Here is a 16,430-nt window from a genome sequence, read left to right on the forward strand (position 1 = left end):
GTAAAATGATTGTCGTCTTTACATTCACAGGTACACAACAACTTCTGCTGGCTAATGGGCATAGTTTTTTTCAGTGTAAACAAATGTAGGCTAAAACAGAAAATAGATCATTCAAACATACGATCGTTTTTATTATATATGGTGCATTTCTTGTTGTGGAATATCTTTTGTCAGATAGAAACAAGCTAGAAACATTGTTACTTAGCTTTGTATCCACCATAAAAAACAGATTTAAAAGTTTTAAAACTTTATTTTTTATAATGAACAACACTATATTGTTTTTTAACATATAGGTTTTCAGACACTGGGTTGCATTCAGGAGCTCAGCTGCCACCCATCTCTCCTGAGGAGCCAGTGCAGCTCAGTCAGTGTGTGGACCCGTCTTAGGTAGTGAGCATTAGTGGTGTACTCAGCTTGTCTTAATGAAACTTTGTTTTCTTTGAGCTTCTAATGAGTAGCTGGTATCCACTGGTAGCAGAAGTGAACCTTTAATTTGGTTCACCATCTCCTTTGTCCTTCCTCGGTGTGTTTTAGTTTGTGGATGTCATTTGTTTAGTTGAAATAGCGGTGTTGCCGACTTTTTGACTTGACTCCTTTATTAATTTAAACTTTGTTTTTCACAATATGCTCTTTTTGGCTTTTTCTTTTCCCTGTTATACCATTGTTATTCCCCTTGTCCCTTAGCCCTTACTCTCGGGGATGTAACATACTCATTAAGGCAAATATCTAATCTAATCTAAATCTAATCAGCCAATCACACGGCAGTAATTCAATGCCTTCAAGTATGTAGACAAACATCAGAATGTGATTTTAGGTGACTTTGAATGAGGCAAGCGTGGTGGTGCCAGACAGGCTGGTGTGAGTAATTCATAAACTGCTGATCTACTGGGATATTCCTACAGAGCCTCTCCAGGGCTCACAGAGAATGGTCTGAAAAAGAAAAAATATCCAGTGTGAGGCAGTTCTTTAAGCCAAAAAGCCTTTTAGATGCCCGAGGTCAGAGGCAGACCACTTCAAACTGATAGAAAGTTAACAGTAACTCAAATGCAGAAGAGCATCTCTGAATGCACAAGGCACCTTGAAGCAGATGGGCTCTAACCGCAGAAGACCACACCAGGTGCCACTCCTGTCAGCAAAGAACAGAAAACTGAGACTGCAATTTGCACAGGCTCACCAAAGTCAAGCACCAGATTGGAAAGAAGTTCCCTGGTCTGAGTCTCAATTTCTGCTGCGAAATCTGGTGTAATTAATGCAAATGCACAGCTCCGTCCTGCCTTGTATCAACGGTTTTGGCTTCTGCTGGTGGTGTAATGGTGTATAGGTTATTTTTAAGCTGCTTACTGTGTGATGCTTTCATGACAACATGGACCAAAATCTCTGAGGAATGTTTCCAGCACCTCGCAGAATCTTATTTTTAATCCATATGAGGCCACTCAAACAGCAAAAAAGGGGTTCAAACCAGTGCTAGCAAGTTGTATAGAATTGAGTGGCAGGTAAGTTTATATTATTAGCATTTATAGTAATGTCTTTCAGAGAAGTAACTGAAAAGAAGAAAATACACCAAGTATTCACTGTGTAGATGACAAAAGTCAAATTTATTTTTTAAAAATTTTTATCAAACAAACATAAAACCAGTAAAAAGATCTTTCTCTCCTGTTTATTCATAAATGTAGGTTATAGTCATATAACCTACAGTAGTAAGTTATAGTATAGCAATCATAAGTCACATGTCACAGCCAATATAAAAGAATAATACTGTGACAAAATGGAGACCAGCTCCAACAAATCGAATCTTTTTCAAACTGTTCAGCGTCTGCATCTCTGCCAGCAGATCTATGACGGATTCGGGTGTCACATCCTCAGCAAAAGTTTGCGAAGAAGTAGGTCTGTCATTTAAGGCACAGTCAGTCTTAGGTTCATTTCTGTCTCCTCTGGTCTTCTGCTGGAAAAATCCAGGAAGCAACAAAGAGAAAACACACAGATTCGTAATAAACACAGTCTCTCTGTTGGGTGACAACGGCTGCGTTCGCACTGCCAGATCACTACATGAAAAAGCAAAGGGGTAAAAATGGCACCAAGAGTAGGTGTGCTTGAAATATCTCAGAAAATGTACAGTCTAAAAAAACATGAAATTTGGGGCCATTCTTTTCTTTATGATTGTCCCTCTAGAAGTCGATATAAAATGGCAACAGTACAGTCAGGGGGTTGCTGGTATAGACTTTTTGTTTTTCACAAGTTCAAGCCAAATTGCACAACAATGAATTATTCTTTGGTTCATATAAAGGTTTGTCATACTATATGTTGGACTATTTTGTTCTATTTATTTATATATTCTTGTGGGAAAAACCCTTTTTTTCACATTTCATTTAAGAAAGGAAACACTACCTAAAGATTCTCCAGACTATACGACTGTGAGTTTAAAAGTTTGTGTAAAATCACTCTCCATGTTGAGATGTTCCACTCTGCACCAGTGTGGTCCATTCCCATCTGTTGAGACTGGACAAACTGGGGCAATGTCTATGAAGTGGTCCACTCTTGCTAATATTGACTTTTTAAATATCCTTACTGTGGCAAATTAGATCATCCTAACTATCAGTCAAAAATTCTTTAACTGTAACTGTAGTTTAGGTTCTTGCCAGTTTTAGTGACTTATCAATTCCTTCTCTTTCAGTAAGTGTCTCATTGAAGATTAGCAGAAAAAACCACGGGTTTCTCAGACAATGCAAACACAGCGAACCATGAAGACTCGTTAGGGGGAAAACCAGTGTGAAGCAGTGAATCATCAGGCATGTCCTCCCTTTCAATTTGGAAGAAAAGAGATCTCCTCTCCTCCAGGAGACGGAGCATGAGGCATCTCCAAGTCCATTTTTCTCTCTGCTTCATTCTCTTGCCAGAGTTTCACCTCGTCTTCTTACTCCTGACTTCCTTCTTCCTCGTCTTCCTCTTCGTCTCCCACCCTCTCGTCATCTTCCGCCTGCTCCAGGGCGCTGAAGCGCTCCACCACGCAGTGAGCCGTGAGCCTGGCCTCGGGGTCGTGATCCCAGCACTCAGTGATGGTGGAACAGAAGATGTTCATCCCCTAAAGAAGATCAGAGTTAGATCCAAAGGCTTCATTTGAAGACAGTGATGAGTATAAGCTTGTATCAAGCAACTCTTACAATCTGATTTGGTCATGATTAAGCAAATTTTGGATATCTTTGTAATTGATTTGTGAGTTTTTACACCCTGAAATAAACCAGGAAAAAAATGAATTGCCTGGCGTATGATTGGCTGAATTGTGAGTGGGCAGTGGACAGTGGCCAGAAGCCTAAACTTTCAGTTTGTCTGCGTTTCTACAGAAGTATGCTACATGATTTTTACTGCACTTTTACTTTTTTACTGACCTGGTGCTGCGTCCATGCTAGTGGGATGTCCGGACGTCCTCGGTCTCTCAACACCAGATCTCTCATGCTGTCCACACAGGGCTGCTCACAAACCTTGGAGCCAAATGCTGGCTCATAGCTCTTCACCTCTGCAGCAACACACACACACACACACACACACACACATTTATCATAAACTTTTTTTCTGCAATGGGAGTTGACTGACCTGTAACTGAACTTGCAGCTGTTGTCACAGGGACTACCTTTAGTTCAGCAGCACCCCTCCCCCCACACTTTGGAGCAAACTCCCAAGATCTAAATTTCTGTCTTCAACAGGAGGTCATGCTTAAATCAAGTTCTGGGGACAGTAGCCATCATTTCACTTTTATGCACACGTCAACACGCCGTGTTTGTGCTAAGCTCTAAAGAACAGTGAAGAGTGCAAAGAGATTTTGGACACATGCAAAAAACTGAGAACATCTGTCCCACGTCACCTCTTTTTTTCTTTTCCCCCTTTTTTTTGATAAGACAGAGATCCAGTCGTTCCCCGTTTGTAAAACACAGAGGAAAACCAAAGCAGAATTAAGCACCTTTACCCTACAGATTTAGAAAGATTACATGTCATTATATTTGTGTATCATATTACATATGCTAACTATATCAACCACACAAGCTGTAGGCAAGGAAAGCACTTTGAGCCACGCAAGATCAGTTTTAAACAAAGAAAGTGCAGGAAGCAGGCTGAGCATTACAGCCAGGGGGTGCTACGCCGTGAAGCAACTGGAGAAAGTCAGAGACTTTGGTTTTGGTTCACTTCCAGTCAAAGCAAACATACAAACGGGCTCCACAAAGCTAAACTAACTCCACCTCTTCATTCATAAAGGAAGTCTCCATGTGTTGGATATCAGTGAGTCAAAGGTTGCATACTGAATCTGTTTTGTTTTCTTTTAATTTTTTTCCTCCTTTAGTGTGGTAAGAACACATTTAGTTTACTTCTGTGGTCATAGCCTTCTTTTGGACTCTGATTGATCACCTCTTTCTTTTTTTAACATAGGATTGCACAATGACTGGCATCACATCTTTGTATGGTCTTGGGCCTTAACCTAAACTGTGAAAAACATGGGGTGGCAGGTCCTCTCTATGAAGGATTTGTTCTCTTGATCTACAGAAACACAGAAAAGAATACATACCTCCAATTGCATTGCATCGAGAGGCCATCTCCCACAAGACTAGAGCCATGGAATAAACATCCATCTGTTTAAAGGCCTCGAGATCCTCCAGGTTCACCCTGGACTCAAGGACCTCAGGAGCCATGTAGCGAGCTGTCCCCACCTAGACAGAATGATAAACTCTTTTTTTGGTGGCATGCAAACAGCACATCAGACAGGTATGCATAATAGTTTGGGTCATAAGTGTATTTAATAAAAAGAATCAAACAAAAACTGCACAGATGTGCACAGATTACCTGTCCACTGTTGGCATAGTCATCGACTGTAAGGGACAGGTCCAGTCTTAAAGCCAGACCAAAGTCACACAATGCGCACTCCTTCCTGCTCTTTACCAGAATGTTACTGCTCTTGAGATCCCGATGGGCCACTGGCACCTACAAAAACAAGCAATGCTCAAAACAACAACTTCAGCAAGGAGCCCAAAACTGTGCCCAAGATTTATCCTACAGATTCATATATATCCATATCAGATAGAGATAAATCTGTTTTGTGAAAATATTGCTGCTGTGGTATCTGTATCATGGTCCACATCCATACAATGAATCATGAGGCTTTGAGGTTTCAAACCATGCATGATTTCATTCACAGTAGGCAGCATTGATTTAAGATATGCTGGTAGAGTTTTCTTGGCCAGCATTTGTCAATTTAAATGGCTTTGTCCAAATCTATGTGAACCTGGAGAAAACATTAATTAAATTGCATTATATGCTTAGGCCTTGGTCCTACAAGGGCACCTTTTCATCTTCTGTGAGTTCAGTGAATTATGTGTTGTTAATTTACTGACATAGATACAGCAGTCTACTACCTGGCAATGCAAGAATATACACTTGTGTCCTTAAGTTTGGATATTAGGAAGAAGCTGTGGAGCAAAGATTGAAAAAAGAGAAGAAGAAGCTAGAGAGCATAGGCCTTGTGTTTAGCTAACCAAGATGAAGTATACTTTTTCCGTTGTTTACCTGAGTTGTAAACAAATGATTTTAGCCACACTTCCCTTTGGCATAATAACCACTATAATCACCCTGAGTCATATATGCATCCAGTGTGGGTTAAGTGTACTGTGTGATGGTCAGGACTAAGTTAGAAATCTGATCTGGCATTTCATGAATGACTAGGTGTGAATATAGAACCAAAGATAAAATGTTTCACGTAAGCAAGTCTAGTTTTAACCAGCTTCTTTGTAAATGCAATCTCTCAGCTAGCATTTGTTTCATTAAATCTGCTTTAGAAGTTAGTAAAGGACATTGAAACCTTGAAATATAAAAAGGGGGTAATTCATAAACATGCAAAGCATAAAAACATTTCATTGCTGGTGTTCAAATCCTTGAATAACTGTAACTTATTTAATCAAAGCCATGCAACTTAAAAGTCATCCATGCAATGTGCTAAAGTCAAAGCTACTACTTGATGACTAATAATTAATTTGATTATTTCCTGAAGTTACATTTTTTTCTCAAACAATCATGCCCAATAATATCTTAAAGACCTCATAGCACCATATTATCCCAGACTGTGGGCTTACTCTTGGTTCCTATGGAAGATAAAGCCTTCAGCTTCAGTGTTTGATACCACTATTGTAGTTGAATTGTTAGTAATTCATTTTAAATTCTGGCTCATTCCCTTTCCCTTTGAAGCACCTTGAGACTACTGTTGTTATTATTTGGTGCTATAGAAATGGAATTGAACTGAATCTAAACTTCATGGTGGATTCCCTTCAGCGCTTCAGTGGGACCATCAATAATAATAAATCTTAGAAGATGATCAGTTATATTTACCTTTGGTAGCCCACTGGGTGTTGTGTCACTATGAAGGTGAGCTAATCCTTTAGCAATGCTGCCTGCCATGGCAACGAGTTCTTCCCAGCCCAATATGTTAGCTGTGAGGAAGTCCTGCAGATTTCCTAAGCTGTGATAGGCTAAAACCAGCCAGTAGGTGTGTGGGGTGTGGCCCGACAGGCCCCTTTCCTCAGCTGCTAGGAACTGAATCACGTTGTCGTGCTGTAGCTCGGGGTCAGCAAAGATGGAGCATTCATTTCTCCATGAGGCGTACTCCACATCTGGAAACACCTTTACTGCCACAGTTTCATAGCTATTAACTCCACCTTTCTCGCCCTGGAGCAGCCATCCCCTCCACACTTCGGCAAAGCGCCCCTTCCCCACCAGCACATCCAGTTTGATAGGCAGCACTTCAGCTGGCTGGCCCTGCCAATTGGTCATACTGCTAACAGTGTCACTGTTAAGAGGTTGCACCTTGGTGTTGGACTCATCCTGTTCAGCATCGGTCACACCTCCTCCTGCACCTTCTCCCTGAGGACCCAGGCCCCCACATGGTAGATCCAAGGCCTGGTAAAGCTCGGGGGTGCGTTTAGTGGGCCAGTCAGGGCATACTGATGGAGCTGGTTTGTCAGGACGACGTATGCGGTAGAAATAGAAGGCAGCAATGGCAACTATGGCCACCAGAATAGGGGGCACCAAACTAACCACTACCACAGGGATCACATCCTTACTTTGGAGCGGTAAGAATCCTGCAGGAACAGAGGATTTTATCAGTTAACCACTGATTTAGCTACCTGTTCATTGTTTTATCTATTCATCCACCTAGCTGGATTTCATTATATTCACATATTTATCTTTTCATGCATTTATTCTTCCCCACGCCTCCCTCCCACACTCCCTCGTTCCTCCTTCTCTTCACCATTTGCTCCCTTGTCGAAGACAAGTTTGTCGTTACATTCATGTTCACCCTGGCATCCACAGACCATCATGGAGTCATTTGCAGCCTGTGGGACCATACGACACTCCCTGGAAGTAAAGGTCCGCAGCAGGTCAGGACTGATACCATCCAGTGGCAGATTTGGGTGGTGACACATTGTGTACACTGTCATTGTGTTGTTTGCCTTCCTCCTGGAAGAGCAGAGAAAAACATAGCAACATTATAAAGTAATGCATGTGATTGGCTTTACTTAAAGACGAGTTTACATCCTGCTGATGTGCTCCATAGCCAGCTGAGAGACATCATGTCTCCAGCCTGACGCTCAGCAGATTTAGACTTCATGCCCACTTGGCTTGTAAACAGCCACCGATCGCATCACAAAGCTGAAGGTCAACTCTGCTCTGTGCTCTGTCATTTACTACATTCATACATTTATCTTTGAATCCATTCATACAGTCATCGAGACAGCACTGACTGAGGACAGCCACAAGACTAGCAAGGAGACTTGCAGACTAGCAACCTGTTGAGGATGTACCCCGTCCCTCTCACTATGGACTGGACAAGCAGAAGAAAGTGGATGGAAGTTCAGCCCTTTATACCACTTCTATTACCCCTGCTGTTAAATATGTTAATGTGTAACTGGCCAAAAAGAAAATGCATCCCATCTTCCTCCACTTATCCAGTTCAGCCAGGGCTGGAGCGTATCCCAGCTGGCAAAAGGTAGGGTACACCCAGGACGAGTTGAGAGTTTGTTGCTGGGCTAATTCAGAGAGACAGACAATATTCAAACTAACATCGATGTACAACTTACAATCACTAGTTAACCTAATATACATGTCTTTGGACTGTGAGAGGAAGCTGGGAAACTACATGGGCACAGGGAGAACATACAGACTAACTCCTGGAGTGTACATTCGAATGCAGGACCCTCTTATTGGGAGGCAACAGTGCTAAACACCAAACCAAAATAAAAGTTAATTGTAGAATCTTAATTTGCATCTAAGCTAATTTTATTAAAGCAATTATACTATAACAATTTATTCTTTTGAAAAACAATCATTTCAGAGAATCCCTGATTTGGTTATTACACCCGATCAGGGCTTGTACAAGACCACAGCTACATGGTGATGTTCTTATGTCTTGTAGTTTTCTATAAACTAATACTTGAAGAGGCCCGAGTCCGGGGCCTTAGGAAACTGTCTTTTTTACATTACAAGAGAATAATAGAATAATGGCTACTGACTACTGCATTAAAAGCAATCTCAAAGCGCATCCCAAAGTCTGCTCACAAACCAGCTGTTCAACAATCTGTAGGGTTGTTTGTTTGTTGTTGCTTTTGACCATTTTTGGTAGTATTTTTTCATCTTCATTCAATAAGCACGTCAAAGAGTAAAGCAGAAAACTTAATAAAAGTACCTCAAACTTTCACTTAGCTACAGTACGTAAGTAAACAGAGTTTGAATCTTTGCACCACTGATGCAAAGATGACACCATTAAAGTGGAGCTCACACAAACACCGTGTTCCTGACAGAGAGTCTACAGACTGTGTATATTTGCCCTGAATAAACCAATTTTCTTCTCCTCTTTTCTTCTGTCAGTTCTCTATCGCTGGTTTCCTTCAGAGAGCTGGGAGGGTCAGGCTGGCTCACGTGCACAGGAAATGAGGGGGGGGGGGGATCGCGAGGGGATCCCAGTGTAGGACTGCTATCCAAACAAAACTACCAATCAGCAAAAACTTTCCAGTCATGAAGAAAGCAGCGGCAGAAAGCTGGCGTGAAGTTTTGAAGCTACAGAGATTCTCCCTAATAGAAAAATTAACCAACAACTATGAAAAAGGCCAAATTGTGGTCACATGTTTTGTTTGCGTTCGTGCGTGTGAGACTGTGTGTGTTTTCATTTAAGTCCAACAGTAGCACGCTGAGAGAAATCACTTCAGGATGTTTCATAACACTGATCGACACCATATTGAACCAGCTCGGCTGTACTGTTCTCTTTTCTGCAGACTCATGGGACATTGCTGAAGAATAACAATGTGGCCATGGTCATATTATAGCATTTCTATGGATGTTAGAGGCTTCAGGGTGTGCTGTATTAAACAAATAACAAAACAGTCAGCTAGAAAACATCAAACTGAGGAGAAGTAAAAACTGCCATGTGTCTATTTTCTCATTGTAGTTACCAATATACAGGTTAAGTCATAGGCTCTGTAAGTTTCCCCACAGAAGACAGACAAAACAAATCATAGGAATATAAGTTACTCAAAAAGGGTCTCACCATATGGCTATGCAGATCTCTTCAGTGGTGTTACAGAAAGAGCTCAAGTTGCAGTTGCTGGAGCATATGTTGCCTTCGCACACCGGCGTGGATACCTCACACCACCTGCATAAATTGAAGCTCAGGTGGCTTAAAGACTGGACATCAACTGGAAGACCTTCAGGGTAAGAAACGGATGAATCAGAAATCAGCAGGAAAAATAACATGAGTCATTTCAGCCAACCCCAAAGCTCATTTGTAGCAGCCGTGAGAATTATGCTGGTTCTGCAGGACCAGAGGTATATAACACATATAGTATGAAGTTGGTGTCGACAAACACAACGCTTTAACAAGATCCCTGTTTACTTCCTGTTTCCACTCCCATTCTGTTGTATAAAACAGCGGTCCCCAATCTTTCTTGCGCCACGGACCGGTTTAACGTCAGACAATATTTTCACGGACCGGCCATTAAAGTGTCGCGGATAAATACAACAAAATAAAATGATACGACCAAGACAAGAACTGTGGTATTTTGTAAATATAATAATAAACGTAAATTCACTGTTTAATATTAGCAGCGTCCTCCTGAAACGCGCCAACAACACTGAGAGTGACGTCCTCCTCTCTGTCCCTCAACGCTCTCTGGTCGCTATGGCAACGTGTAAACATTTCTTTCAAAATGAGACACACAAGTACAAAACGGGAAAAGACCCAGGGAAACCGAGTTAACGAGGAAAAACCTGAAAACCACAAATTTCACACCTGACCTTCAACTCTCGCGGCCCGGTACCAAACGACTCACGGACCGTTACCGGGGATTGGGGACCGCTGGTATAAAACGTTTTAGGCAGTAGAGTTAGTGATCTCATACGGTTTTCACAATTTTAAAAAAGGCACAAAAATGCTACTTATTCACTAAAGTATATCTTAGGATAAAAATTAATACGAATCTAATCAGGCAGACCATTTTCAAACTGTTTACCGTGGAGCCATGTCTGAAAACGAAACCGTGTGTTTGGCTTCCCGTGCTGAAACAAAACCTGTTTATGTCAGTCAGCATTGTGCTGGTGCTCCATGGATCACAAGCTGGATGGTGTCACTCATCTCTGGCCCCATGGATGTGACATTCAAATCAGTCCACGGGCCACAAATGTCATTTATATGCAATGCATGGCAGAGCTTTAACTTACATTTCTGCATACACGTTTTGTTTTCACACGTGTTCCTGAGCCTGTCTGATTTTAATGACGTGCTGAAGCGTCCAGAGATAACAGCCTTTCAGTAGTACCCTTCTCACAAGGGGATTTCATTGGATTATCCTTTAACAAGCTTTCCTTTAATCCTTCTAGATTTTATGGATCATACATACAACTATTTGGCTGCACAGTTCCTCACACATTGCTTAACCTCCTCCCATGCTTTCTTCTGAAACACTCTTTGATGCCAATGTTACTCACCTGTTGGCAACAATTCCAATTATTTCTGGGATGTACCATCTGTTTTCGAATCAAATCAAATCAACATTTCTGCATTTAACATGTTGTTCAGTTAACAATCTGCATCAAATGACTAAGAGATCATTGCATTGTGCTTTTAATTCCCTTTTCTACAGTGTTATGACTTTTATGGAAATGGATCAGTGTGGTGCAGGGTAAAAAAGGTTTTACATGAAACATAAAAAACATCTGTGACTTCTGTGTCAACCCCTGCCTGATTGGTAACCCAAAAATCCTACTTCATTAATAACATTGCGTACATATATCATGACATTGCTTAGGTCACAGAGGAGATTAGCTTTGAGGCTTGTGATATGTGATAATATAATGACAGCTGAAAGTGTTGAGGGCAACAGGCAGCTGCGTTCTCGGTTTTAGCTGGAGGTTCCAACATAGTAAAGTTCAAAACATCCTACTGCATCAGCTCTGCCACGTACAGAATTACATAAAGTGAATGTGACTTAGAGCAGGATATGGGTGTGTCCCTTTGGAGCTGAAAACTGTTAGCAAGCAGTCTCTCAAAGAAATAAGCAGACTTTATTTCTTTGTGTGTGCGGTTTTAGACTTTGGTATTTGTACTATGTGGTTGTTGTGTATTTGTCTGTAGAGTAAGTGAATATCTTTACACTATGCTTGAGCTTGTATATGCGTGTGTTGCTCTGCCACATTGTCATCCCACCCAGATGACACAGATATAATGGCCCAAGCAATAAACATGCTGTACTTATGATATCATGCATTCCCAGAATAGTCAAAGTTAATGCTGCTGCTGGGTAAACACGTTCTGCTGAAGGTAAAAGTCATGTAAATGCAAAGTAGCCATTCTGCAGCGCAGTATAATTCATGCATATTGAGGGTCTGTCTTTATACCATCTACAAAGTAACTAAAGAAACAAAAGTAGTACAAAATTATTAAGTAAAAAGTAGAGTGGACTACAGGGTATGATATTTATAATTCAAATGTGTAGTAACAACATAAAGTGGCATAAAATGGAAAGCTAAAATGGGTCCTCTCAACGACAGGCATACACAAACAGAAATCCCAGTGTTGCATGGATATCTACGTAAACATGTACTCAATTACACACACAAACCCAACCACAATGCATTATAATTAGATATGGTCTACACACACATACAGAGTAGTACACATAAACACACAGCAGTTCATTAACTGTGTAACACACAAATACACATACAAATACACACACACACAAAGCCGAAGCAGTTCCAGATGTTTCTTCCAAACTGGGCTGAAGACAAAGGAAGAAAGAGTTGGGATGTAAAAAGCTTGAATCAGCATCACAGGCTCTGCGTGTACTCAAATGTTTATCTTTGTAAGGGCCAGTATGAGTTTTAGAGATTGGGTATGTGGACATTTGTGGAAAGTAAGGAACTTTCAACTGGTCCCAATTTAGGGACCCGCCTTCAAAGGCTGCCTGCAGTTAATTTAGTTTATCAGATACAAAGTCTAACATCATACAAAAACTAAACCTATTACATGATGTTAACTTTAATATCATATTAATAATACTATCATTGTAATGTAAAAAGAAAAAAAAACAATGTTGCTCAAGTACAGTAGGACCACTATACTTACGTAGGCAAGAGTATAGTTTGCTTTTAGGTCGAGTACTACTACCATTTACTTACACCATCATTAATTTATACTTATGCAGCTGTGACAGCATGGATACTTAAAAAGGCCATTTAAAATATCAGTAACCTACAATAAAAGTAGAATACGCAGATAAAACACAACAAATATAAGACCGTATTAAACACACTCCCAAATATTTGAGAGGTAAATATCATGTTGTTTAATCGTAAAAGTAAAAATACATCAACATGTAAATGATGATGTATTATCATGTCATAATGTTACCCAGCAGTAGTTACAGGCAGCATCTGTTATAGCTGCAATACATAAATACATGAATGCATTTATAGCCATAATGCAAATAACTAATCATGCATGGTAAGTGCTTTTATTTTTTGGTATTTAATTATGTAAAGCTTCACATGCGTGATTTAACTGGTAACAGGACATTTACATGATTGACTTACTAAAGCAAAAGTCCTAAATACTTGTCCCACCCTCTGAAGTTATAATATGGTTGAGGTTGAGGTTAGGGTAGGTGGCCTGGACTGCATTAAGACCCTCAAGAGTTAGAAGTACACACATGTGAGTATGTGTGTGTGTGTGTGTGTGTGTGTGTGTGTGTGTGTATGCCTCCAGGAATAAATTGAAGCCAGAAGTGAGCTGCGTCGAGAGCCAAGTTAGCATCCAACACTCCTCCCTCAAAGGCTCATGGGAAATGTGAGCGCTCCATGCTACTCGGAGGAGGAGGAGGCCCTCTCTATCACAACTCCAAGTTTACTTAAGACACACACACACACACACATAGACACACACACACAAAAACAGGAGATTTAAGCTTATACACATATGCATGTTGCACTCATGTGCAACACGCGCAAAACGAACTGATTTTTATATACATTATTTTGACAGAAAGGTCTGACATTTTGGAAAATACCTTCATTTGCACCCTTGGTTAGATGTTCTGATTACTGATGCATTCAGCCGGCAGCTTGCTGGCTTATCTTAGTCCTAAGACTATAAACATAGAGACTTCAAGTCTGGCTCTGAGAGACTAGCCAGATAACAGACTGTTTCGTTGTTGCATTATTATGAAATTTAAAACTATCATTGTTTACAGATTTGCAAAGTATTTATGCTACATAACTTACCATCCAATTTTTCTCTTAATTAATGCGAGTAAACACACAAGCAGGAGTCCCACAGGATTGTGTTGAAGCCAGTAGCCATTAGTATTTGTTTTGAATTTAATGATGAATTTGAGTGAGGGAACATGAATACTTTAAGCCTCATTAAAAATCCTAGTAGTTTCCAGAGTTGGGAGTTTATGGTGTTCTGATCTTCAAAAACATTATTTAAGAGAAAAATTACAATGAACGACTACAACAGAGACTCCAATAAACTCATTAAATCATGCACATCAGCTTGTAAGTCAGTATTGTTTTATGCTTGCTTCCCATTGAATTAAAGATCTTTTTAAAGTTGCTCCAACCTGCCTCGTATGCCTGGATTTTTTTTATCGCTATTGTTTGGTCATAATCTTTACCTTTTCGTTTTTCTTATTAATCCCTTCCATGATTGGGCACTAGTACTGCTCATGTTCTTTATTCCTATCATTGAATTTAAATTTAAAGAAACATACAAATGGGTTCAATACTACATTTCAGCCTAGGGAATGCATTTTTCACTTTTCACACGGGCAGTAAATCTGGAAGCAAACAAAAGCTCCTCAAATGTGAGCAAAATCATAAAACTTTGTTTTTTAAAAAAACAACCTCATGCTGTATGAGAGGCTGGAACAATGAAAAGTTGATATTTATGCATGGATGGTGCTCTGGGACGTCTCTGAGATGCTGTATTTGTCACTATGTGCAGTAAATCAGACTGAAGTGACAGGATATTTGTATTTGACACAACAGCCTTTTTTGTTTTTTACTCTGATGACTTAGACAACTTTTTGTGGAGTATGTTGTCAGATGCACTTTAACATTCTGTCTGTATGTGACTTGAATTATTTTGTGTACAAAAGAAAAAGTCCGTAAATCCCCACGAGTGGATTCTTTTCAACACTCCCTTTGTACTTAATTATTTAATATATCATTATATATATGTGTTAATTTTCTCTTTCTGTGCAGTGTTTGTGTCTTTGTCCCTTGTTCGTTTGGGAATCTGTCTTTTTGAAATATGCATTCTGTTCGATTTCTTCTGTAAGTACAAGAAAAGTGTCCAAAAGCATTAACACACTCTTTCTTTTAGTGCCAGTCTGTGTCTTCTCCAATGTCTTAAACAGCGCCAAGATGTGACTGTGTGTGTAGCCATTCATGAGGACTTTCAGATACACTCACTCTTTGTTAGATATGAGATAATAAGCTGCCCTTTAACAGGAACTGCATGCATAATGACCATGGTGGAAAGCACATTTACTCGAGAAGAGAATCCATTTCTGCATTTTGAAGGCAGTTACTGTCTGTTTTACTGCATGTTCTGCTATAGATTGAACCATGTCTAACAAGAAATACAATATATACAAGACTAAAGCTGAAATAGAATTTGACTGTTGATATAAAATATATCTTTTTTGATAACTGCCAACACAAATTAAATTTAAAAATGCTGACCAATTCATGCTTTTATTTTGAAATATTTTAACAACTTTGTTTTTGCCTTTTTTTGAAGTTTGAATTATTGATATTATGATTTTAAAAACCAGGAAGTCAAGCGAACTGATTGGTTGAGAAACGTATTTGAATATGGAATGGTGCAGAAATTATTTAGAATCCCACATGAAATAAACGAAATCCACTCCAACCAGCAAGAGTAAAATAGTGTAAAACACAATGTTCAGGAGTACATAACATCTGTAATGGTCACATGGGTCATATCTTTGTATTGAGTACATTTTTTTTAAAAAAAATATGTTTAAATTAAGACTATGTCCTGGGATACTTGACGTTTTACTTAGGACTTTTAGAGTATCAGAGAGAGATTAAACAGGAAAATGCTGCTGAGACTTAAATGGCTCAGGATCCATCGTGTGAATCAGAAGACAGTCACATTTAGCATCTTATCTGCTGATGGCGCTAATAATACTTGTGGACTGTTGACACTACACAAAACTGATAAACTTAACTACATGAATGATATTTGTGTACTTTTCTGTTGACACTCCAACTAAGCTACATAAATCTGATACCTTTGTTGCAACTTGTATTGCTGCATGAATCGTCCACTCTCACTTGATAACACATGAGTATTTCTTCATGTGCTGTATAGTCATTTCAACCAAGATAACGGATCTGAGTAGCTTTTCCAAAACAAAACGTCCCCCCTCTCTGTCATGCCCTCCGCTCGGCCCTCCAGCTCCGAGGAAAAGAAAGAAACAGCCCAGAAATCAGGCAGCACTCACAGGCAGTCAGGAGGACGAGGATCCCGGTCCAAATCGTCCAGCACTGAGCCATCATCTTCCGGCAAAGTAAGTCGATGAAACTCAGGGGCGCCCGGTCAGTCGGTGTGTTGGTGCTTCGGTCTTCAGCCCCCGGTGTCAGCGGAGAGCCTCTCATGTACGCAGAGAAAGAGAGAGGGAGCCCAGATGTTTTTCATCCAGATGTGGGCTGGCCCCGCCCCCTTCTGCTGCCTCTGTTTCTGTCTCATTTCTCCACATGTGACACACAGCGGTGGAAACAGTATTCACTCAGTGTAAAAGTCTGCAAACACGTCATCATTAATACTTTTTAAAAATGTATTTTAAGTTATTATAAGTTATTCTTATTATGTATTT

At 40.1% G+C, this 16,430-nt stretch overlaps 1 protein-coding gene across 4 annotated transcripts; it reads right to left on the reverse strand.

Annotated features, from left to right (window-relative positions):
• Positions 1–1,567: 1,567 nt before the first annotated feature.
• On the reverse strand, positions 1,568–16,244 carry tgfbr2l (transforming growth factor beta receptor-like). Of its 4 annotated transcripts, none has more exons than XM_031729867.2 (8): positions 16,059–16,244; positions 9,575–9,731; positions 7,283–7,491; positions 6,364–7,112; positions 4,828–4,965; positions 4,553–4,694; positions 3,384–3,511; positions 1,568–3,079 (listed from the first exon to the last, which is right to left on the reverse strand). In XM_031729867.2, the coding sequence occupies exons 1-8, from the start codon at positions 16,210–16,212 to the stop codon at positions 2,912–2,914; spliced, it is 1,845 nt and encodes a 614-aa protein (XP_031585727.1). In that variant the 5' UTR covers positions 16,213–16,244; the 3' UTR covers positions 1,568–2,911. The 4 variants fall into 4 exon arrangements, with proteins under 4 accessions (XP_031585727.1, XP_039455957.1, XP_039455960.1 ...); XM_039600023.1 differs by having other exon boundaries at positions 10,923–16,201; XM_039600026.1 differs by having other exon boundaries at positions 9,575–9,679; positions 16,059–16,177.
• Between the last annotated feature and the right edge of the window lie 186 nt (positions 16,245–16,430).

The sequence above is a fragment of the Oreochromis aureus genome, linkage group 16 (assembly GCF_013358895.1).
Source record: "Oreochromis aureus strain Israel breed Guangdong linkage group 16, ZZ_aureus, whole genome shotgun sequence".
In the NCBI taxonomy this organism is placed as follows: Eukaryota; Metazoa; Chordata; class Actinopteri; order Cichliformes; family Cichlidae; genus Oreochromis; species Oreochromis aureus.

Excerpts from the sequence above, each read along its gene's own strand:
- tgfbr2l (XM_031729867.2), bottom strand. The coding sequence starts at position 16,212 with ATGAGAGGCTCTCCGCTGACACCGGGGGCTGAAGACCGAAGCACCAAC. Across the intron at positions 9,732-16,058 it reads CCTCGTCCTCCTGACTGCCT|GTCTTCCAGTTGATGTCCAG; the intron begins GTGAGTGCTGCC and ends CTTACCCTGAAG. Across the intron at positions 3,512-4,552 it reads TCGATGCAATGCAATTGGAG|AGGTGAAGAGCTATGAGCCA; the intron begins GTATGTATTCTT and ends GTGTTGCTGCAG.